Source organism: Hyperolius riggenbachi, chromosome 3 (genome assembly GCF_040937935.1).
Source record: "Hyperolius riggenbachi isolate aHypRig1 chromosome 3, aHypRig1.pri, whole genome shotgun sequence".
NCBI lineage: Eukaryota > Metazoa > Chordata > Amphibia > Anura > Hyperoliidae > Hyperolius > Hyperolius riggenbachi.
The window spans coordinates 177,875,893-177,900,889 of NC_090648.1; the positions used below are offsets into that span (position 1 = coordinate 177,875,893).

The window sequence follows — 24,997 nt, forward strand, 5'->3', positions numbered from 1 at the left end:
GTTCATCGAATTACTCAATATAAAAACCAAAACCCATTTCAAAAAAGTAGATGCCAACAATTACATTCATTTCAACAGTCACCATCATCGACCTTGGACTACCAACACCCCGTACAGCCAATATAAAAGGATTTACCGGAACTGTACTGACATAAATGACTACCATACACAGTCGACAATATTGACAAAAAAATTTTCCGAACGAAAATACCCAAACAAACTAATCAAAGACGCCAAATACAAAGCAATTCACACCCCCACCACTACATCCCAGACTGCCCCTAATTCCAATATTACTAACGTTAACGATCCATTTCCCAGGTTTATCACACGCTTCAGTTCACAACACAATATTATTAGAACCACGTTGCAGTCTAGATGGGACATATTAACACAAGATCCCTATCTAAAACCATTATTACCCAACAAACCAACACTCACATTTAAACGTGCACCTAATTTGCGTAACTTATTAGCTCCCAGCAAACTGAGGACATTCTCCCAATCCACCGGCCCCCGCCTACCACCAGGATCACATGCCTGCCACAAAGCGAGATGTACAGCCTGCCAGTTCGTGGTGAACACTAAGACCTTTCAGTCCCACACTACAAACATTGAATATCCTATCACGCAACATATCAATTGCAACTCTCGTTTTATTATTTATCTTATTTCATGCCCATGTGGGCCTCAATACGTTGGTCGTACGACCCAGGAGGCTCGCAGCAGGATTGGCCAGCACAAGAGAAACATCATAAATAATTACAATTTACACAGCGTTTCTCGACATTTTGGTAACCATCACAACAATAATCCTCTCTTATTTAAAATCACTTTCATCGAATCAGTTTCCCCATCCCACACAAATGCTTTCGAGATACTGCGCCAAAAGGAAATTTATTGGATACAAATTCTAAAGTGCCTGATACCCAATGGTCTGAATGAGGTTTTAGAAAAAGCATTTTAATGATTCATTATTTATTATTACTCCAAACAGTCACTTGCTAATAGCAAACAATGTTTTATTATGATAGTCCTCTCTTTTATGTTGTTTGTTCTGCCTCTAAAAATATTTTTTTTTTTTTTTTTTTTTTTTTTTATATACTTTTTATACATTTCTTATAATTGTTTGTATTAGATATATATATATTTTTTTTTATATATATTTTTATATATATTTTATTGATGTTACTTCTTCTTAACCATATTAATACTGTTGTTTTATCTCTGTTATTGGATTTAATTCAGTTTTATGCATTTGTATAGGAGTAGAACTATTTTTACCTGCCATTCCATATTCTGACCACTAGATGGCAGCATTTATATATATATATATACTACATAGACTATACGAATACAGGAACAACAAATAGAGATCACAATCTAATGATAGCCAGTAACGCTATCAGTGCCACTATATGGTCGCATAGGCATGGAAATATTGTTTAGATGCATAGTGTGGCAAAAACGCCACATTTTATACATATTTACAGCTACTGGCAAAATTGCCCACAATCAACATGGCCGACGCAACCTCGCCCATGCTTCCCCGCATCACTTCCGGTATAAGCCCCGGGTGGGGGATGTGATGTCACGCTGTACTCACCTGACATCCTACCTTTAATTTAGGCACATAGACACCTTTATAAACAGCAGACAGCAGCAGCGCGAGTTACAGAGGCGCATTGCCACTATTGGACCTTTTTGAGGTAAGATGGAACTCCCTATTTATTCAAAGAGCTATACTTCACTTTTATGGATGATACTTTTGCGGCTATGCAGATAGTTATTACACCACTATGGACACACGGGTATTGTAACTATATAATAACTTACGCTGATATATATAACTTATGCTGACAATTGAATGAAAAGTTATTTATGTGCTGTTTCATGATAGATTCTTGTACTACTTTGGTCGTATTCCTCATTACACATGGGGCCTGATTTGCTAATGCTTGGCGCGATTTATTCGCGCGAAGCGTTTTTTGCGCGCGCATACATTTGCGCGCGCTTCGTTTGCGCGGGGTGCGTCTTCTTGGATGCGCGGGCCCAATACGGTTCTATGGGCTTTGCGCATCCGGGGCGGCGCATTGCGTCCGGGCGTCCGCGATAGCTCTCGCGGATGTTTGGAGGAGCAAACAAACAATTAGACATGCAAAGGGGCATATCGTCCTTTGGTAAATCAGGCCCTTGGTGTTTACACGTCTCCTGTCACAGCAGATCGCCCCTTCTGTGACAGACATAATATGTCATTTTTGCTTTTTGTATTATGATGGCAAGCTCTTAGGGTCGTGTTTTGTTTATTGTATATTGTTTATGGTTTGTATGCTTGATTTTTAGCTTGCACTCCTTGCCTGATGAAGCGGGTTATACCTGCGAAACGCGTTGCGGAGTGCCAAAATAAATTGTTATTTGCGATTTGAACAATCTCGATTGTCCATCATTTCAGGAGGTAAGTCCACCTGTACTCCTCCTTTTTAGTTGTTTTTAGATCATTTTAACCTGCCTGGCGCCTCTGTCCAAATTTGCACATTATTTTTCACCTTAACTACAAGGAGATTAATCCATGAGATACACAAATGAGAGGAGGGATATTAATGAGCTAAATAGATAAGAAGAGATAAATCATAAGTTAATAAGGAATGAGGAGAGATACATTGGGCCCGATCCAATTCAGTTTTTCTCAAAGTTATCTCCTAGGTGATATTTTCACATCCTATCAATAAAATGCCCTTTAAGCCACCTGCAAGCAATAAAATACTCAGAATAATATTGTTAGTACTTTCCTATTCTGTTCATACACCTATTCTTTATACAATTATATATTATTTTAAACAGGAGAAAACTTAGGAGAAAAGATAATCTCTTCATCAGAGATTTCAAGCTAGAATTAGAATACCTACAGCAGAATGGATTAAAACAAAATGGGGCCCTAAGCAAGATCACACTTTTTGCCCAGCACTGATAGTCACCTGGCATTTTTAGATAGATTTGGTGAGGGCTAGCATCCACTAGGCCCCTTAGACTCTCTCCAAACCCTAGGCAACTGCCTAGGTTTGCCTTGTTGAAGATCCAGCTCAGATCAGCAATACAGTATAGATTATACAGAGCATTTGACACTATCGACCACACTTTACTCCTACAGATCCTTTTATCTATAGGAATAAAGGATCTCGCTCTCTCTTGGATATCTTCCTACCTCTCTGGAAGGCCTTTCACTGTTTCTTATTCAGATCAGGCCTCCTCTTCACACCCTCTGTCTGTAGGGGTACCTCAAGGCTCTGTCCTCAGTCCACTCCTCTTTTACATCTACATGCACGGTCTTGGTATCTTAATCAACTTATTTGGTTTTCAATACCACCTATATGCAGATGATACACAACTGTACCTCTCGGCCCCAAACCTTAACTCCCTCCTCACATGGGTTCCCGACTGTCTGTCCGCTATTTCCTCTTTCATGTCCTCTCGTTTCTTAAAACTTAATATGAATAAAACAGAACAAATAGTCTTTCCACCATCTCTGTCCACCTCTTTGCCTGATTACAATAAATGTTAATAACACGCCTATAACTTAAGTTCCCAAAGCACGTGCTTAGGGGTAATATTTGATTCTTCTCTCTCATTTATTCCTCACATTAACTCCCTAACCAGCTCCTGTCATCTCCAGCTGAAAAACATATCACGCATCCGATCTTTTCTCTCTCATGACACAACCACAATGTTAGTACATGCTCTTATTATATCTCGTTTAGGCTATTGCAATATATTGCTTGGTGGACTTCCAACTAACTGACTAGCACTGCTCCAATCTGTACTGAACTCTGCTGCTCGACTCATTCATCTCTCCTCTTCCTCTGCTGCTCCTCTCTGTCAAGCTCTTCACTGGCTACCAATCAACCAAAGGATCCAGTTTAAACTCCTAACCCTAACCTACAAAGCTCTACACAGTCGCACTCCCCTGTACATCTCCTCACTTGTTTCCAGGTACCAACCCAACCGCAATCTCAGATCTGCACACGAGCTTCTTTTATCCTCTTCTACAATAACCTCCTCACATTCACGTATACAAGACTTCTCACGTGCCTCACCCCTCCTTTGGAATGCCCTTCCCCAACACATCTGCCACTCTCCTACCTTTGAAAACTTTAAATGATCCCTCAAACCCCACCTTTTCCGACAAGCATATTCTCTAGCTTAGGCCATGCACCCTTCAACCTCGCGTCTACATTTACTCCTTACTAAATATCCTAATTGTGCACTGCCTGTACATATACTGTATATTTCCCCCACCTCTTGTTTCCACCCCATTCCTTTAGATTGTAAGCTCAGTAAGGGCAGGGCTCTCACCCTTCTGTGTCTTGGAATGTTATTCATTTAATTGCATGCACTCTGTTATACATTTATACATTTTAGTCATCATGTTAAATTTGCTATTGTAATCAGCAGTTCTGTATTTTGTACCAGTGTTCATATCTGATGTACATCATTGTCTGTATCATTATGTATCCCTTGTTTGTCTTCTTACATTGTACAGCACCAAGGAATATGTTGGTGCTTTATAAATTAATAATAATAATAATTACCGGTATGCATCAACAATATAGTATTTGTAAAACCAGCTGCTCTGATTAGCTATTAATTCCATAAGTATCATAAACACTTGAACAATGCTCAATCATGGCGCACATAAAGAAAATTATTAAGAAATAATAATCCATAACATTGTTGAAGTCTATCCTGTAACAGAGAAGCCCCAGGGGGGCAGCATTTAAAATTATGATGGGTTTCAACTGTCATCACATTCCTCAACTAAAAACAAAAAAAGGTCAGGCTTACATTTTCCTTGGCTCTGCTTTTCAAACAACTCATATTATATTCTGCCAGTAGAGTCAAAAAAAGCTCTTTGAATACTGCACGGTAATATAAATGTAGGACACTAGCCGTGGTAGACCGCAAAGGCCAAGGTATTTATCTAGCACGAGGCTGGTTTGGCAGTGCTCAGGTCTGTGCTTGAGTACATCCGTACTTATTCAGTTTCTGCTCTCACTCCTATTAAGAGGCCAGAACTAGACTGATATATCTCTGCATGAAGTGACAGAGTATGCTACATCACACCACCATTTCCTGCCATGTCTCAGATGTGTGTTGTACAAAACAACCAATCCATAATGAAAAAAAAAGAATGATGACATTTCCCCGTGCATTTGTAAAACTTGAGGAGAAGGAAAAACAGAACACTCAGAAAGATCCAATCAGATGTTGGCTCTCATTCCTAAACGCAGAAACTGGCCGGCTACAATGAATAGTAGCTTCACAGTGTTTTATAAATCAACCTTGAAAGATGCATCTTCTTAATGCTGGGATCGATCAATTATTTCCGACATGTTCAATTGCGTTTTGATCGATACAGCCGTCGAGTTTGCATACTTAACATGTAAAATCGACGGCTGTATCAATCGAACGCAATCGAACATGTCGGAAATAATCGATCGATCCCGCTGATCGAGCAGGAAATCTCAACGTGTGTACCCAGCATTACACAAAAGTGATAAATGATGGCCTGAGAGCATAGCTAGCAGACAGTAGACATTTATACTTTATCTATCTACAGTATCTATCTATCTATCTATCTATCTATCTATCTGTCTATCCAATTACAGTATAGATATATATTATATATATATATATATACACACACAGTATACTGTATATGTGTAGAACATGCTCTATAGGCAGTAACAGCATTAGGGAGTCTCCTACTGAATAGGTGCTGACTTACTAAACAGGCAGAGACAAGATTCAAACTCAGGTTGCCTGTGTCAGGGCCCTTAACCAGTAAACTATCCAGCCACTATACACACATGGGAAAAATGTCCAGATTCTGAGTAAAATGCAAGAAATGCAGGTTCACAAGGATGCACACAAAAAAACATGCATGCATGCAGAACAGATGCATGTAAAATACTTGTGCATGCAGAAAAGTGCAAATATGACGAAGAACGTTGAGCATATAGATGCAGGCGCACAAAAATGCAGGTAGAAATATATGCATGCAAAAAACGCAACTATGAGAAAGACAAGCGAGTGCGTAGATGAGCCAGGCAATAATGTCCAGATGCAGGATTACAAAATGTAAGAAATGCAGGCACACAAAAATGCATGCAAAAACATGCATGCATGCAAAATTGCATGAAACATGAAAGAGAAGTTGTGCTCAGCGGACAGCAGCAACAGGTATAGGACAAATTTGCCATCTAAGGGCAGACACCTGGCCGAGCCAAATTGTATTATTCAGACCACAGACTTTTTCTCCATACATTTTGGGGAGAAAAAGTGCAGCTTATGGCCCGAAAAATAAGGTAGTACAGGCATGGGTATTGTTACGCTTGGTGGTATATCCTCCACAGTCAGCATGTGGTGTATATCCTGATGTGAAGGAGGTACACACACTAGCACAAGGAACCAGGATATCCCCAGTTTAGTGGAGGAGAGGACTGACTCCCGTAGGAGATGTGGCGCACAGAGCAGGCGTAGATCCGAGCAACCACAAACAATACTTAAATACAATGGAAACGATATTCCTAGCGTATTACAATTACAGCTATCAATGAAGCTACAAATGACTGACTAACATATGTATATATCGGCGATGAACCGATATATAACATAAGCAAGGAACGCTAGCTAGGAACTGGTATAATACAAGAAACAGGACTCAGAAGGATTCGCTACTTCTACGCAGAAGTGAGCGCAATCCACACAAGGCAACAGGAACAGGACTAGGAGGGATTTGCTACTTCTACGCAGAAGTAAGCGCAATCCACACAAGGTAATAGGAGCAGAAGTGAGCTAACTAAGCACGGGTGATCATGATACGCGCAACCTACCGAAACATGCTGGAAGCTGACTGACTGAACACAGGATATAAACAGTTCGAGTACGTATATATCAGCGACACTGATGTATTAACTTAACACGAATACAAGGAAAATAATAAACGCGCTAGTATGCGTATATATTGGCGATGAACCGATATATGATGCAAGACTAGCAAAGTAACAATTACTGATAACAAGAGCTGAACTGGAAGGACTCACTGACCCCTTCGCAGGAGTCAGTGCAGTCCACATGAGATCTAAGAACGGGGGGCCTCGGACAGAGTAACAGACTGAATCTGAGACTATGAGAGCCCATGGAGCACTGCAGGAAGCAATCCTTTATACTGAGGTCATCCAATGGGAGCAGACATGCAGATTCCCACACAGGTGAATGGTAATCAATCACAAGCTGACAGCAGGAAAGGGCAGACAATGATATGCAGCCTGCAAGAAAGGGATTGCAGCTCCATTGCAACAGACAATGTTTGTTTTCACAAAAGCATATTAATCTGTCATTAACTTCAGAGTGACTGTAAATGAAATCAACGCTCAGTGTAAGCGCACGCAAAACTATGCGAGCAAATGCACGCAAAGAAATCAAAAACTGTTGATAAATCAACAAACAATCGGTGTACTACTAAAGAAAAAACAAAAGTTTGCATACAACTTGAAATTTTCATTAATTTGCTTTTAACTTGAAATATTCATATATTGCAAAAATCAATCTAATAATAAAGTACCCTCATTCTTAAAGATAAATCAACATGCAATCAGTGTTATGAAGTCTTAAGTCTTAAGTCTGCATAAAACTTGCAATATTCATAAATTTGCATCAAATACGCAATTTTATGTTAAATATTTTGGTTTTAGCATTAGAAACACATCCTCTATCTATCTATCTATCTATCTATCTATCTATCTATCTATCTATCTATCTATCTATCTATCTATATTACTCTATATTGATATGTTGTTTTGCACTCCCAGTGTTGTTTAGCCTAGGCTTTGAGGTCACACAGCCTTCTGCCCTAAATCACTCTGGGAGAACAGGGCCCATACGCCATTTACTTTTCTCCTGTTTCTGTCTATAGTGGCTGGTGGCTGGATAGTGTACTGGATAAGGGCTCTGCCTCTGACACAGGAGACATGGGTTCAAATCTCAGCTCTGCCTGTTCAGTAAGCCAGCACCTATTCAGTAAGGAGTTTCTTGGGCAAGTCTCCTTAACACTGCTACTGCCTACTGAGTGCGCTCTAGTGGCTGCCTCACAAGCGCTTTGAGTCCGACAAGAGAAAGGCGCTATACAATTACTGCAGTTATTATTATTATTATACAGAATGTAACATAAGTGATACAGAGTGTAACATAAGTGGACTGCATACAGAAACATGTTCCAGCAAAAATGTTTACAGGCACCAGGCTAAATTAAAGTGAACAAGAGTATCTATGGTATACTAATGGTTAGCACTGTGAAAAGTTGTTGGAGGTAATGATGATATGAGATGGTAGCAGAAGGCCCTGGCTGAGGTCCTCCCCAGATTTGCACACAGGTTCCTATTCCACCAGTAGTGGCAAGGAAAAGGCACAATAGGGCATAAAAGCAGCTCCGCACCATAATAATGGTTAATTAGCACTGCTGAGATTGGTTTGTGCTAGTGTGGAGACAACTTATTCTCTCTGAGAAGACTATAGTAATGACAGTCTGGGGTTCAAGAATTGGTCAGTGTCTGGACTTCTGACAAGGTACCTTAACCACTTGACCACTGAGAGTTTTTATCCCTTTAGGACCAGAGCAATTTTCACCTGTCAGCGCTCCTCCTATTCTTTCGCCAATAACTTAATCACAACTAATCACAACAACTTGATCTATATCTTCTTTTTTTTGCTGCCAATTAGGCTTTCTTTGGGAGGGGGGGGGGGTACATTATGCTAAGAATTATTTTATTCTAAACACATTTTAATTGGAATAATAAGAACAAAATTGAAAAAAATCATTATTTCCCAGTTTTCGGCCATTATAGTGTTAAAATAATACGTTCTACTGTGGATAAAAGCACACATTTTATTTGCCCATTTGTCCCAGTTATTGCAGCGTTTAAAATAGTTCCCTAGTACAATGTATGGCGCCAATATTTTATTTGGAAATAAAGGTGCATTTTTTCAGTTTTGCGTCCATCACTAATTATAAACCCGCAAATTAAAAAAATTCACAATTATATACCCTCCTAACATACCTATTATATACATATAATATATAGTAGTAGTTGGAGTCTGACTGAGTGGAGAAGCACGTTGTGTTGCTACACACAGGGCCGGGCCGAGGCAGAGGCGGGAGAGGCTCCAGCCTCAGGGCGCAGTGTCGGAGGGGGCGCACAACTCACTCAGCTATCATTCCCCTGTTTTGAAGCAGAGAGAAATAAGAAAAGGGGAGACATGGCAGTGACTGAAAGCCAGATAATGAGAGATTAAGCTGTTGAGGGACCTGGGGTGCCTCTTAGTCTAATAACAATCAGTGTGTGACGGCTGGGGTGGGAGGGATGGAGGGGCGCACTTTGGTGTCTCAGCCTTGGGTGCTGAAGGACCTTGTCCCGGCTCTGGCTGCACAACACAGATAAAATGCAACGCAAAGTAGCAAGTAATGTGGTTGAGGTGATATGCGATGTAACAGAGACAAAAGAATCAAAATTGCATCATAGATGTGCGCCGTTTGTGTTGCACATTTAAGAGTATAAAGCTCCACCCTTTCTAAAAACAGATTTGTGGATGTGCAATGCCTATAACGTAGTGTGTCACAATGCAAATATTCAAACATGCAAGCGTTACCATAGACAAACAATGAGTGCATCAACGCACATATTTGTAGAGCAGGATCTGCATTATTTTTACGTACCCTGTTAACGGGTATTGCACCACATGCACTGTGAAGGTCGCATTTACTTAGCGTTGCTGTGCCATATATTCTCCATTAAGAAAGCTCCATTATGACGCAACGTAACTGAGCACTGTGAACGTAGCCTAAGGGCCCGTTTCCACTAGAGCCAATCTGCATGCTTTTCCTGCATGCAGATTCGCACAGACAATACAAGTGGCTGGGCCTGTTTCCACTTGTCAGGATTTCTGAGTGTTTTTCTGTGCAGAAAAAATCTGCACGGTAGACCCCGCAGAATTTGCATACCGCATACTGTTATGCGATTCGCATACAATGTATTTAATAGGAAATTTGTATGCGTTTTCGTATGCAAATTTTTGTGCGAATTTGCAGGCGTTTTGCGCATAAAATCAATGTAAAAGCACACAGGCACTGACATGGTTAAATTTGCATACTTACTAACATATGCAAAAACGCCCGCGAATTTGCGGTAAAATTCGCATACGCGCGCAAATTCATTTTGCGTTTTCCGCAACTAATTCGCACTGCATCAGTGGAAACAGGCCCTTAGAGTTCTGTGCTGAAGCTAACAAACTCTACATTGTTATAGTATGAAGAAGCAAAGTGTCTACAGAATGTTCTAATCCTGCTGAGATTACTGGGATAAACAGAAATTCTACTTACGTTGGCTGGTCTGATGCTGTTCTCGTCTCCTCTAGTTCCTGCGCTTGTTTCAGCCACGGATGTTTAGCTTCCACGGGGAACTTTTCTAGCAGACAAATGACAAAAATCTTCATTGTACACCAATAAAGGCGTCTTTATAAAATCTATGAACTTCAATAAGTTAGAAATGAAAGCAAGCTCTTTTGCTACCTCTGGGCTTGTAACATGGTACCGGTACAATACATTCCTCCTTTATATGTGGCTTTAGCTGAGGGTTGCAGCCCCCTGTGTGTTGCCCACGATGGTCATTACACAACACCACTCTGTAGCGCAAGCCTCGTCCACACGTCACCGTGCACTGCATAAATATAGAAACACACATCATTGCCTGCTTTATTAATGTGATGGTTAAAGAGGCACTGTAGTGACTATTTGATAAGTTTACGGTCATTTTTCTGGTTTTAGCAGCAGATAAGAGCTTTATAGTGCTGTATAATGAATGCAGCCCTGCCCTCCCAAAGATGTTTAGCCTAGGCTGATTAGCTATGTGGAATTCCCCCCTCCCCCCACACATTCTGAGAGACAAGGTATATTTTGTACTAGCTTTAGAACCTTTAGTAACCAAACATTCGGCAGAGATCCCCTGTCAGGACTAAAAATGTTGGTACCTATGATAAATTTCAGAATGTAAATCAGGGTGATGAAAGATTTTACAATGCGCAAAAGCAAACACTGCCTAAATAATGTATAGATTAAAAAAAAAAATCTATTTTATACTAGAGTATACATGTGCTTTAAAGTGGGGTGACACTTGAAATTAAATTTTTGCTCTAATGATTAAACAGAGTAAAAATTAATATGAAACACTATAAGACTGGTCTGATGTTATTTCAATGCATATTTACACCTAATAGATATCATTGCAGGACTGCAAGACAAATTAACATATTGACTCCTAATGAAAGTGTACCCAAGACATTACGGGTGGGTGGGGGGGGGGGGGGGTTCAGATGTGACAGAGAGGCATTTTCCATGCTCTACACCAAGGATCCCCAAACATTTTGGGTCGAGGGCCGGGTCAACAAACTTCAGACTGCTGGGGGCCGGAGTATACATAAAATGATGTAGAAGTATTTGAGGGCCCGACAGTGAATCATACCCAGGTGACAACCTGCAGTCCAATTGGACAGCAGTGTCCCACCTGATGTGGAATTTGATTGGAAACCAGTGAATTACTGTTTTCTGGCTTCCATGTGGATGGGTGGTGTCAGCACTGCTATTCTATATGTGGACCAACAATATTTAAAGATGTAACTGACCGCATCTATGAGTAATACATTTTGTGTGTGGGGGGCCAGTAAAAAAGCCTCATGGGACCACATTCGGCCCGCAGGCCTTAGTTTGAGGACCACTGCTCTACACCATGCCTCTGCGTCCCCTAGGCGCCATTCTCTACCATCCCTGTCTGCCATCCCTGTCAACCTGCCAAAATTGGCAACAAGCTGCTTTTCGGCAATCTCAAGGGGAAGGGGAGTCCCATGCTGGAGAGGCACTCCTGCAAAGTACCCACTCGGATGTTAGGAATGCCTCTTCCCCAGCTCTGCCTCTCCCCTGCCTCTTTCACACCGCTCCCCTGCCTCCCTGCTCTGTGCTCTGTGTTGAGACACACAGAGCCAGAGGTGCAATGTCATGAACCTAGGGGTCATGGCCATGTTTGTTTGTTTTTTTCCACCACAAGTCAGTGATTGTGGGACGCAGGATTGGCGGGGAACAGTGGTTATTGACGCTACATGATTCGGCTAGCATTTTTTTCTCTTTACAAAAAGGAGATAAAGTTTCTTCCCCTCTGAATATAGCAGGATTTTTTTTACTTTGTTTACACAGTTTATTACACTTTCAAAGCAAAGCACTTCCAAAGAAAGATGGTTTTAGAAGTTTATGGTTTTACGCTGTTTAATGCTTAAAGGATACCACAACTGACATGTGGCATAATGAGATAGACATGGGTATGTACAGTGCCTAGCACACAAATAACTATGCTGTGTTCCTTTTTTTCTTTCTCTGCCTGAAAGAGGTAAATATCAGGTATGTAAGTGGTTGACTCAGTCCTGACTCAGACAGGAAGTGACTACAGTGTGACCCTCACTGATAAGAATTTCCCCCTTTTTTATCTCTTTCTTGCTCTCAGAAGCCATTTTCTTCTAGGAAAGTGTTTTATAGTTGGAATTTCTTATCAGTGAAGGTCACACTGTAGTCACTTCCTGTCTGAGTCAGGACTGAGTCAGCCACTTACATACCTGATATTTACCTCTTTCAGGCAGAGAAAGAAAAAAAGGAACACAGCATAGTTATTTGTGTGCTAGGCACTGTACATACCCATGTCTATCTCATTATGCCACATGTCAGTTGTGGTATCCTTTAAGCCACAGATGAAATTTGAGTATAATACTAATTGAAACTTAAAGGTGCAATACAAACAGAAAAGTATGTACTTTGTAACAATAATATATATATCACTATACAGAACATACAGAAACTGAATATTATTCCATTCACTGTGATTACTGGGTTTTGAAGAGGCATTTGTTAGCACTGCAAAGAGCGTACATTAAAAAAGGGCGTCGGGAAAAAAGGGTGCAGGGTTTTAAACGATAAGCATGAATAACGTTTAAAAAAAGATTGCGCTATATTTCGTTTAAAAATAATGTTTTATAAAGTTATAAATCATTAAATAATGTGTATGAAATCGGCAATTGTAAAAACGTTAATCTTCCCTGTTTAAAAAGTGAAATGTATAATAACGTTTTATAAAAGATTAATAAGAATTTTACTAAAGCTATACCTAACCCTACTCTCATACATAACCCTCCCTGTACCTACCCCTAACCCCTAGACCCCCCTGGTGGTGCCTAAACCTAAGACCCCCCAGGTGGTGCCTAACCCTAAGACCCCCCAGGTGGTGCCTAACCCTAAGACCCCCCCCAGGTGGTGCCTAACCCTAAGACCCCCCTGGTGGTGCCTAAACCTAAGACCCCCTGGTGGTGCCTAAACCTAAGACCCCCCTGATGGTGCCTAACCCTAAGACCCCCCTGGTGGTGCCTAAACCTAAGACCCCCCTGGTGGTGCCTAAACCTAAGACCCCCCTGGTGGTGCCTAAACCTAAGACCCCCCTGGTGGTGCCTACGCGTACATCAAAAAAGGGCGTCGGGAAAAAAGGGCGCGTGGTGTAAACGATAAGCAGTATTATCGTTTATAAAAATATTGTGTAGAATTTCGTTTAAAAATAGTGTTTTAAGAATTTATAAATCATTAAATAATGTGTTTGAGATCGGCAATTCTTAAAACATTAATCTTCCCTGTTTCTAAACTGAAACTTATATTTACGTTTGTTAAAAACCCTCCCTGTACCTATCCCTAACGCCTAGACCCCTGGTGGTGCCTAAACCTAAGACCCCCCTGGTGGTGCCTAAACCTAAGACCCCCCTGTTAGTGCCTAAACCTAAGACCCCCCTGTTGGTGCCTAAACCTAAGACCCCCCTGGTGGTGCCTAAACCTAAGACCCCCCTGTTGGTGCCTAAACCTAAGACCCCCCTGGTGGTGCCTAAACCTAAGACCCCCCTGTTGGTGCCTAAACCTAAGACCCCCCTGGTGGTGCCTAAACCTAAGAACCCCCTGTTGGTGCCTAAACCTAAGACCCCCCTGTTGGTGCCTAAACCTAAGACCCCCCTGGTGGTGCCTAAACCTAAGACCCCCCTGGTGGTGCCTAAACCTAAGACCCCCTATGGATAATAATGTTTTACAAACATTAATAAATAAAAAATGTAAATAAAAAAATGTAAATAATTTTGTTGGGTGGATAATAATGTTTTAGAAATGTTTTAGAAATAGTGATTTAGTATCTTTATAAACGTTATTCGTCACGGGCTCATTTTGTAAAGTTAAATCATCACAAGCACAGTTATAAAACCTTAAAAATCTCTGGGCGCCGTTTGTAAAACGTTAATAATCTCCGGCGCCTTTTTTTCCCTGTTCGGCGCCCATTAACCACTTGCCGACCACACGTTTATACCGTGCGTCGGCAAAGTGGCAGCTGCAGGACCAGCGACGCAGTATTGCGTCGCCAGCTGCAGGCTGATTAATCAGGAAGCAGCCGCTCGCGCGAGCGGCTGCTTCCTGTCAATTCACGGCGGGGGGCTCGTTGAATAGCCTGCGGGCCGCCGATGGCGGCTCGCAGGCTAAATGTAAACACAAGCGGAAATAATCCGCTTTGTTTACATTGTACGGCGCTGCTGCGCTGCTGCGCAGCAGCGCCGTAAGGCAGATCGGCGATCCCCGGCCAATCAGCGGCCGGGGATCGCCGCCATGTGACAGGGGACAGCCTGTCACTGGCCGGGGATCGCCGCCATGTGACAGGGGACAGCCTGTTCGGCGCCCATTAACCACTTGCCGACCGCACGTTTATACCGTGCGTCGGCAAAGTGGCAGCTGCAGGACCAGCGACGCAGTATTGCGTCGCCAGCTGCAGGCTGATTAATCAGGAAGCAGCCGCTCGCGCGAGCGGCTGCTTCCTGTCAATTCACGGCGGGGGGCTCCGTGAATAGCCTGCAGGCCGCCGATGGCGGCTCGCAGGCTAAATGTAAACACAAGCGGAAATAATCCGCTTTGTTTACATTGTACGGCGCTGCTGCGCAGCAGCGCCGTAAGGCAGATCGGCGATCCCCGGCCAATCAGCGGCCGGGGATCGCCGCCATGTGACAGGGGACAGGCTGTCACTGGCTGCACAGGACGGATAGCGTCCTGTGCAGCCCGGTCACCAGGGGGGGCCAGGTAGGAGAGGGAGGGGGAGGATTTCGCCGCGGAGGGGGGCTTTGAGGTGCCCCCCGCAACACCCGGCAGCCAGGAGCGATCAGACCCCCCCAGCACATCATCCCCCTAGTGGGGAAAAAAGGGGGGCGATCTGGTCGCTCTGCCTGCACCCTGATCTGTGCTGGGGGCTGCAGAGCCCACCCAGCACAGATCAGCTAAAACAGCGCTGGTCCTTAAGGGGGGGTAAAGGGTGGGTCCTCAAGTGGTTAAACGATATTTATAATAGGAGTGAATGGGGCGCCCTTTTTGTCCACTTGTCTCATGCGCCCAAATCTCCTGCTTCCGGTGCCTACACCTAAGACCCCCCTTTTGAAAAAAAATATTGTGCTGTTTTCTGTTTAAAAATAATGTTTTAAAAAAGATTGTACTGTTTTTTTCATTTAAAAATAATGTTTAAAAAATTATAAATCATTAAATAATGTGTAATCATGAGAAGCAGTTATAAAACATTAAAAGTCTCCGGGCGCCGCTTGTAAAACGTTATTTTTCTCCGGCGCCCTTTTTTCCTGTTGGGTGCCCATTAACCACTTGAGGACCCACCCTTTACCCCCCCTTAAGGACCAGCGCTGTTTTAGCTGATCTGTGCTGGGTGGGCTCTGCAGCCCCCAGCACAGATCAGGGTGCAGGCAGAGCGACCAGATCGCCCCCCTTTTTTCCCCACTAGGGGGATGATGTGCTGGGGGGGGTCTGATCGCTCCTGCCTTCCGGGTGTTGCGGGGGGGGGGGGGGCACCTCAAAGCCCCCCTCCGTGGCGAAATCCCCCCCTCCCTCTCCTACCTGGCCCCCCTGGTGAACCGGGCTGCACAGGACGCTATCCGTCCTGTGCAGCCAGTGACAGGCTGTCCCCTGTCACATGGCGGCGATCCCCGGCCGCTGATTGGCCGGGGATCGCCGATCTGCCTTACGGCGCTGCTGCGCAGCAGCGCCGTACAATGTAAACAAAGCGGATTATTTCCGCTTCTGTTTACATTTAGCCTGCGAGCCGCCATCGGCGGCCCGCAGGCTATTCACGGAGCCCCCCGCCGTGAATTGACAGGAAACAGCCGCTCGCGCGAGTGGCTGCTTCCTGATTAATCAGCCTGCAGCTGGCGACGCAATACTGCGTCGCTGGTCCTGCAGCTGCCACTTTGCCGACGAACGGTATAAGCGTGCGGTCGGCAAGTGGTTAAACGATATTTATTATGGGAGTGAATGGCGGCGCCCTTTTTGTCCACTTGCCTCAGGCGCCCGAATTTACTGTTTCCCTGCAAACTGGCTTTGCACCCACTGCACCGTATTGTACCGCCAAAAACAGGCATTCAGCGAACACCGCCACCAGCCAAGCAGGAAGTGACATGTGCTTTCAGTCACTTCCTGCTTTGGGTATGTGGAAGCATATTGTAAAAATACGATTCCGCGCATATGCACTGCGACATCAACTCTTTTAAAAACCCCACGTCGCCATAGACTAACATGATTTCCGTGTCGACGCAGATCGTTGCAGATCCTGCACCGTAACGTAGTTCTGCCCTACCGTTAGATTAGGCATTTCCGGTGCATAGTACCGCAACATGGGAAGTATGAACCTCCCCATAGGGTTTCATTTGACGCACCACACCACGCTAGTGTGAAAGGGCCCTAAGTGATTACTCTCAGGCACGGACAGCTATTGGCTGCTGACTACACAAATAATGGAGCTGTACAAACAGTGCAGATCATAATTCATGTACTAAACAGGGACTAAATATTTCACAGATGTCTTTTTGATAGCAACAGTTTGCAACCCTCACCTAAGTAAGACCTCTTTTCCACTGGAATTTGAACTGCAAGCTTGTAGGTCAATTCATCCTTCCAGCTGCATCTATATGTAGCTGAATGGCAGCAATTGTAAAAACATGTGTGGCAATGTTTGACACATGAGGCCATATGCAGTTCAAGGTGATAAGAAGCTCAAAACGTGCAAGTTTCTTATCACTTCACATTGCTCGGGATTTACCGGCAAATTCAATTGCCAGTTTCACCTGAGCAATGTTGTAGCTGCGTAATATGTTGGCGCTGTATAAATACAATAAGTAAATAAAGATCATAACTCAGGTGAATACTAGGCATTCGCCTTTGCGATGATCCTGTGTGCCGAGGGATAGGGAGCGAGGAATTTGTGCCATGGAGCTGTCCTTCAACACTACAGCATTGCTGCCTCGCTCCCCCCGTGAGACGTCCGCCGCAACACTTACCCGCCATTTGTCACTGCCCACGAAACCGCCGGGACCTTAGTCGCTGCCGCCGTTATCCTCTTCTTACTGGGAGCCCTGGCAGAAGCATCTCTGAATGTACCGCTGGAGCTCTCCATTCCTCCACCATGTGCACCAATGAGATTCTCATTGGTCCAATGATAGTGGCTAATAAATCAACCCCATAGTATCCACACAGCTGAAGGACTTTTTTAACACTCCAGGTAAAAAAAGATTTTACATTTCAAAAATGGCAGGTTTTTTTTTTTATCAGAAAGCAGAATACACTTCCATGCTCTGTTCTTTTCTTTATGGTTCTAAATAAGGGCAAAACATGTTGCTCTAAGCTAAAATAATAAATAGTGATCAAAACGTTACCATCCCCAATTATGACCCATCTTTCTGAAAAGAGAGCCACACTCAAATGGAACATTTTTTCAGTAATGTGACTAACAAAATGCAATGCAAATGCAACACGTGAATGCATCGTGTTCATATCACATCTTGTATACCATTATACAGTAAATTCAAACTCCAAATACAGCAGAATAGAATACAAAATGTGGAAAACAAAAAAACAAATACAGCTGAAACCACCAGGTACATAAGCCTTGCAGCAAGTCTCTGCAGCTTCTGTGTGACTCGCTGCTGGCAGTTAACAACAGTGTCATCTGCAGCCGCCTGCCTTCTGCACACCATTTATTGATGGCAGAAAAAAATCAACAAAATATCCACCCAGAGATCATAATACACTAATGAAGAGAAATAGGTGATGATAAGGTGAATCTCACAATGAAAGATGCTTAAAGTTTGGGTAGAGACTAGAGGTAAGAACCATTTTTCTCCAAAATTTTAAAAAGTACCAAAAATAAATGTTATACTACTTCTTTTACCTACTTATAACTGTTTTTTTTTTTCATTTTTTTAGGACTTGAAAAGGTAATATAGTCTTGGATTATAAGACTCACCTTTTCTCCCCCAAAACTGGGTGGAAAAAGACACTGCGTCTTATAGTCCAAATGCAGGGAGTTCCTGACTTGTGAATGCCTGCCAACACAAACCACCAACCCACCGCAATGTCGGGGACTTCCTGTACTGTGCCCATGTAGAGGAGGACACAGGGGGACAAACAGAGGACATGGGGGGCACAAAGGGGCATAGAGGAGGAGGACACAAGGGAGTCACAAAGAGGCATGTAGGAGGATAGATGCGGACACATGGGGACACAGGAGGACACAAGGAGGACTAAGGAGGACATAGGGAGACACAAGAGTTACAACGAGGCATGAGGTTCAAAGGGAGCATAATCCACAAGATGCCTCTTCACCATGGATGCACCAGGTTTAGTATATATTTTTTCCCCTGGCTTTTGTCCTCTAAACCTTGGTGTGTCTTATGGTGGCCATACACGGTACAATAAAAACTTTCGATTTTCCCGTTTATTCGATCTAAATGATCGAATTGAATGAAAGTTGAGAATATTTTTTTTTTCGATCAAGAAATTCGAACAATTATCCCGTTTTTTTCTGGAAAAATGATCAGACATGCTGGAAAAATATATTCGATCTAATGGAATAATCAAACAAAATTATCTAATTGAAAAATTGTACCATGTATGGCCACCTTTATGGTCAGGAGCGCCTTACAGTCTGAAAAATATGGTAGTTTTTAGAAAAGATGCAAAACCATTTGTTGAGTAAAAACTCAGGGAAAAAAAAGTTCATTATGTCAAGGCTCTGGTTTCATACAAAGGGGTGTACAAAAAGGCTGCGGTTATCTTCCTCATATGAAGGAAATAAAAAAATTAACTTAAATAACATTTACCTGTGACCACTCCATAGCCATCCATTTGGGGCAGTCAAAAAGGTTACAGGTTTGCATGACAGCAGGTTTGGGGGCATACATGCACTTCCATTCCTCCACCTGCAGTATCTCTCCTTGTATTGTCTCCTCTACACATACAATGGTACGTCTCTGAGTTCCTCCTCCACATGACACTGAGCACGCTGTCCAGGGATTGTACTCCCATCTGAAACAGTCAGCAACAGCCAAAATGATCATAGGAATACATATCTTTTAAAACTTTATTTTTAGATTTATGTGAGAATGTGATTTACCTATGTTAAATATATCCTGAACAAATGGGGATTGATTCACAAAGCCTAAAAGCTTTACATGTGCAAACGTGCGTGCAAGCCATTGGGCTTGATTCACTAAAGCGTGATAAGTGCTCTCACAGCAGTTATCACGTGATAAGTGCTCTCACAGCAGTTATCATGTGATAAGTGCTATGATATGTGATAGCACTTATCACGTGATAACTGCTGTGAGAGCACTTATCACGTGATAACTGCTGTGAGAGCACTTATCACGTGATAACTGCTGTGAGAGCACTTATCACGTGATAACTGCTGTGATAGCACTATCACAGAAGTTATCACGCTTTAGTAAATCAAGCCAATTAGCCAATTATCACTAAAAAGACATAAGTAGCACTGTGCTGCCAAACTTATATTGTAGACATCTTACTTTAGGACAGCCTTAACCTCTTGAGGACCACACTATTAAACCCCCCTAGTGACCAGGCCATTTTTTGTTAAAGCAGTATTGTCACCATAAAAATCAAATTTCAACAGTCTGAGTGTATTAAGTGATAAAGATGCTAATCCTGCATTCAAAACTTTTTCTGCTGTTATGGTGTTAAAGACAGGTCAGAGTTCTCTTCAGTCCCTGTTGACCTTCCCACCGATGGAAGAGACTTTACCCAGTAGTGGAGTCTAGGTGACCACGGGTCTTCACCCACACCCCCTTGAGGGGGATGCAGGACCACACTCCCAGGAGGGGAATGTGGAACTTCGCTGCCTAGTGCCCTACCAGGTCACTACTGGGATCGTCTCAGCAAGTGGTTGGGAGAACAGAGACACAAATAGTGGAGCAGAAGTGGTCCGATGAGATCCGGAAATCCAGGCACACAGAGATCAACACAATCCGGGGTCACAAGCCAAGGGGTCGGGGCAGGCGGAGATCAAGAGTAGTCGGGGTCACAAGCCAGGGGTCAGGGCAGGCGGCAGACAACGGTAATCCAGAAGACAAGCCAAGGATCAGGGCAGGCGGAGATCAGGAGTAGTCGGGGTCACAAGCCGGGGTCACAACAGGAGATCAGATCAGGATATCAGCAGAAACTGGAACAATGGTTCACCAACAGGTTAGCCAACTGATCAGAACGAGCAGCACTGCAGTCAGGGGCAGTGCTGCTTTTATACTGTTGAATTGGCGCCGAAGCGCGCGTCCCTGTCTGCGCACGCGCGCGCGTGCACATGGCGGTGCGCGCGCAGGCGCCTGTGCGCATGCGCACTGCGCGCAGCGCCAAACGCCGTGCAGGCAGAGGGACTACAAGGACCAGAGAGCCCCCGCGCGTGCGCGCTAGAGGACGACCCCGAGAGCTCCGAGAAGGACCCTGACGGTGAGTCTGACATTGCCCCCCTCCCAGGGGCAACCTCCGGGTGCCCCTAGGGCCAGGTTTGTCCGGGAATCTTTTGTGGAACTGTTTGACCAAGCTAGGAGCGTGTACATTCCGAGCAGGTTCCCATGAGTTCTCCTCCAGGCCGAATCCCTTCCATTTGATGAGGTACTGAAGCGACTGTCTAATCCTCCTGCTGTCCAGTATCTTCTCCACCTCAAACTCTTCCATACCATCAATAACAACTGGTTGTGGTGGATCCGAGGAACGGCCTGGGAAGCTGTTTGGGGTTACCCTCTTCAAACTGGAGACATGGAACACGGGATGCACCCGCAGTGAAGTAGGCAAGGTAAGTCTGAATGCTACTGGATTAATCTGTTTGGATACTGGGAAAGGTCCAATGTACCTGGGCGCCAGCTTTTTGGATGCACAACGCAACTTAAGGTTTGCGGTGGATAGCCAGACCAGGTCTCCAGGGACAAAGACTGGACTCTCCTTCCGTCGACGGTCAGCAAATCTTTTTCCCTTCTCCTGGGCCTGTTTTAAAGCACTATGGACAATGTTAATGTTGTCATGAATGGCAGAAATCCTTTCTTGGGCTCCGGGACAGACAGAGGTAAAGTTTACATCAGGTAGGAATGAAGGATGATAACCGTAATTGATAAAAAACGGTGACTGCTGAGTAGAGGTATGAGTGGAGTTATTGTATGCAAATTCTGCCGTGGCCAACAGTGGGTACCAGTCGTCCTGAGAGGCTGAAGTGAAACACCTTATGTACTGCTCCAAGGTTTGATTTGTCCTTTCAGTTTGTCCATTGGACTGTGGATGGTAACCTGAAGAGAGGGAGACTTTAATTCCCAGACCCCTGCAGAGTTCCTGCCAGAATTTGGAAGTGAACTGGGTGCCCCGGTCAGATACGATGTCTTCAGGTAGCCCGTGGAGTCTGACAATCTCTCTCACGAAAACTTGGGCTGTCTCTGCAGCTGATGGAACGTGTTTAAAAGGCAGGAAGTGAGCCATTTTGGAGAAACGGTCGATGATGACCAGTATAGTGGTATACCCCTCTGAAGGTGGCAGATCCACCACAAAATCCATTGCAATGGCTTTCCAAGGTTGAGTTGGTACTGGAAGAGGTTTTAGAAGACCCCATGGTCGGCCCCGGGTGGTCTTAGAACGGGCACAGACCTCACAAGAGGCCACGTATGACTTGCAGTCCTTAAACAGTTCGGGCCACCAGAAGCTCCTCTGTACAAGGTCTTGCGTCTTATGAACCCCAAAGTGGCCAGCCAGTTGATTATCGTGACAGGCTTGCAGGACTGGCAAGCGGGTCTCGGAGGGTACGAAGATCTTCCCTTGGAACAGGTAGAGTCCTTCTTTAAATGGTAAATCCGGGGGAGTGCTCAGACCCACAGATGCTTGTCTGATCGAATCCATCAGGTTAGAATGCATGAGCAGGAAATGCTGGGGAGACAAGATGTTCTCGGGTACTGACTCAGAACCTGATTCGGACTGGTACATGCGGGACAAGGCGTCTGGCTTAATATTTTTGGATCCTGGACGATAGGTCACGTGGAAAGTAAACCGGGAGAAGAAGAGTGACCACCTAGCCTGACGCGGTCGGAGCCTCTTCGCCGTCCTGAGGTACTCCAGGTTCTTATGGTCTGTAAGTACCAGTATGGGATGTTCAGCGCCTTCTAGAAGGTATCGCCACTCCTCCAGGGCGGCCTTAATGGCCAAGAGTTCCCGATCCGCCACATCGTAATTCCTCTCTGAAGGGTTCAACTTCCGGGAGAAGAAGGCCACGGGATGGAGGACCGCCTTAGGACCAAAGCGTTGGGAGAGGATTGCTCCAATAGCGACTTCGGAGGCGTCTACCTCCAGGACGAATGCTTTGGCCGGATCAGGGTGTTTAAGGATGGGTGCTGAGGTGAAGCACGACTTCAGTTTTTCAAAAGCTGATTGGGCTTCTGGAGTCCAGCGGAAAGACTGACGGGTACTGGTCAGTTGAGTAATGGGTGTGACAATCCGTGAGAAGTTCTTGATGAACCGTCTGTAGAAGTTGGCGAATCCAATAAAACGCTGTATGGCCTTCCTATCAGTAGGCACCGGCCAGTCCAGGATCGCCGAGACTTTCTGGGGATCCATCTCCACTCCTCCCGGAGAAATCTTTAGGCCCAGAAACTGGATGTTAGTCTTGTGAAACTCACATTTCTCGGGCTTAGCGTAAAGTCCATGGGTTCGGAGACGGGCCAAGACCCGTTTTACATGGCTGTAGTGAATCTCCTGAGAAGGTGAGAAGATGAGGATGTCGTCTAGATAGACCACCATGAAGTTATCAATATAATCTCTGAAGATATCATTGACGAAATGTTGAAAAGTGGCTGGAGCATTACACAAGCCAAACGGCATCACAAGATATTCGTAATGTCCAAAGCGAGAACGGAAAGCCGTCTTCCACTCATCTCCCTTGCGGATCCTAAACAAGTTGTAGGCCCCCCTTAAGTCAAGCTTGGAGAAGATGCAAGCTGATCCGAGTCGTTGAAACAAGTCAGGCATCAACGGTAGAGGGTATCGGTTCTTAATGGTTATCTTATTCAGATCCCGATAATCGATGCACGGACGAAGGGAGCCATCCTTCTTTTCCACAAAGAAAATCCCGGCCCCGGCGGGGGATGTAGAAGGTCGGATGAACCCCTTTTTGATATTCTCCTCTATGTACTCCTTGAGGATCTGGGTTTCGGGTTCTGAGAGTGGATAGGTTCTGCCGAAAGGAATAGGAGCCCCTGGCTGGAGGTCAATTGGGCAGTCATATGGGCGGTGTGGTGGAAGAACATCCGCTTTGGATTTGTCGAAGACATCTAGGAAGTCATGATAGACCTTTGGGATAATGTCCTTCTTGGGTGAGTCCATACAGAACAAGGACCCAGCTCGGGGAAAACATGAACGAAGACAGTAGCTAGAACTGAAGGAGACCTCCCGAGAAACCCAGTTAATACTAGGGTTGTGAGTCCTTAGCCAGGGCATCCCCAGGATGACCGGAAACAGGGGAGAAGGCAGAAGGTCGAAACTCAAGTATTCTTGATGTTCTCCCTGGATGGAAACAAGGAGTGGTAGTGTCTCGGAGAGAATAGGACCGGAGCAAATGGCAGATCCATCTGCCAACTGGATGGATAAAGGTTGACTCTTGCGGCGGACAGGAAGGAATAGTTGCTGTGCCAGTTGAACATCCAGGAAACAAGAGCAGGCTCCGGAATCTACTATGGCCTCAATAGTTGCGATCTCTCCGTGTGGGCCCTGCAATGAGAGAGTAAGCGGGACATGAGAGGAGGCCAGTGGAGGAACAGGAAAACCACTAGCACATACCACAAATTCAGGCTCACTAGATGGTCTGACTGGGCAGTTGTTGCGGAAGTGTCCGGAAGCCCCACAATACATGCACAAGTTGGATGATCTCCGACGTTGCCTCTCCTCTTGTGAGATCGCTGGTCGGGCAAGGCCGATCTGCATGGGTTCCGGTTCATCCGAAGTCACGGGAACGGGGGGAATAGGAGCAGGTAAAGCCTTGGGGGTAGGTATGTTCCAGGCCGGTCTGACTGAACCAGAGCGTTCGGCTCGTCTCTCCCTCAGTCTCCTGTCTATCTGGATAGAGAGACGAATAAGCTCCTTTAAAGTGTCTGGTACCCCAACTCTGGCCAGTTCATCTTTAAGGGCTTCTGAGAGACCCTGGCGAAACTGGAAGCTCAAAGCGGAGTCGTTCCAGTCGACATCTGCCTCCCACCGACGGAAGTCCAAGACGTAGTCCTCGACCGGTCTCCTTCCTTGTCGCAGGGCTTGGAGCGCGTTTTCAGCTGACGCCGCTCTTCCAGGGTCATCAAAGACCTCAGACATGGTCTCAAAGAAGGCGTCAAGGGTCAGTAGAGCCGGGTGCCGCTGTTCCACCAGGCGAAGGGCCCATGCCTGGGGTTCTCCTTGCAGGAGGGAGATGACTGCTCCCACCTTGACCTCCTCGTTTGCAAAAGTGCGAGGCAGAAGCGAAAAGTGAAGCCGGCA

At 44.7% G+C, this 24,997-nt stretch overlaps 1 protein-coding gene across 5 annotated transcripts in view; it reads right to left on the reverse strand.

The window, feature by feature from the left end:
• Positions 1-24,997, reverse strand: part of ADAMTSL3 (ADAMTS like 3) — a 697,881-nt gene that overhangs the window by 181,841 nt on the left and 491,043 nt on the right. For 3 of the 5 annotated variants that reach the window (XM_068275326.1, XM_068275328.1, XM_068275327.1), the window contains 3 exons: positions 19,312-19,516; positions 10,622-10,769; positions 10,433-10,517 (listed from right to left, as the gene is read on the reverse strand). In XM_068275326.1, coding sequence (XP_068131427.1) covers positions 10,433-10,517; positions 10,622-10,769; positions 19,312-19,516 — 438 coding nt within the window. Of the gene's footprint in view, positions 1-10,428; positions 10,540-10,621; positions 10,770-19,311; positions 19,517-24,997 lie in introns of those variants that run through there. The other 2 variants (XR_011030288.1, XM_068275329.1) reach the window with 2 other exon arrangements.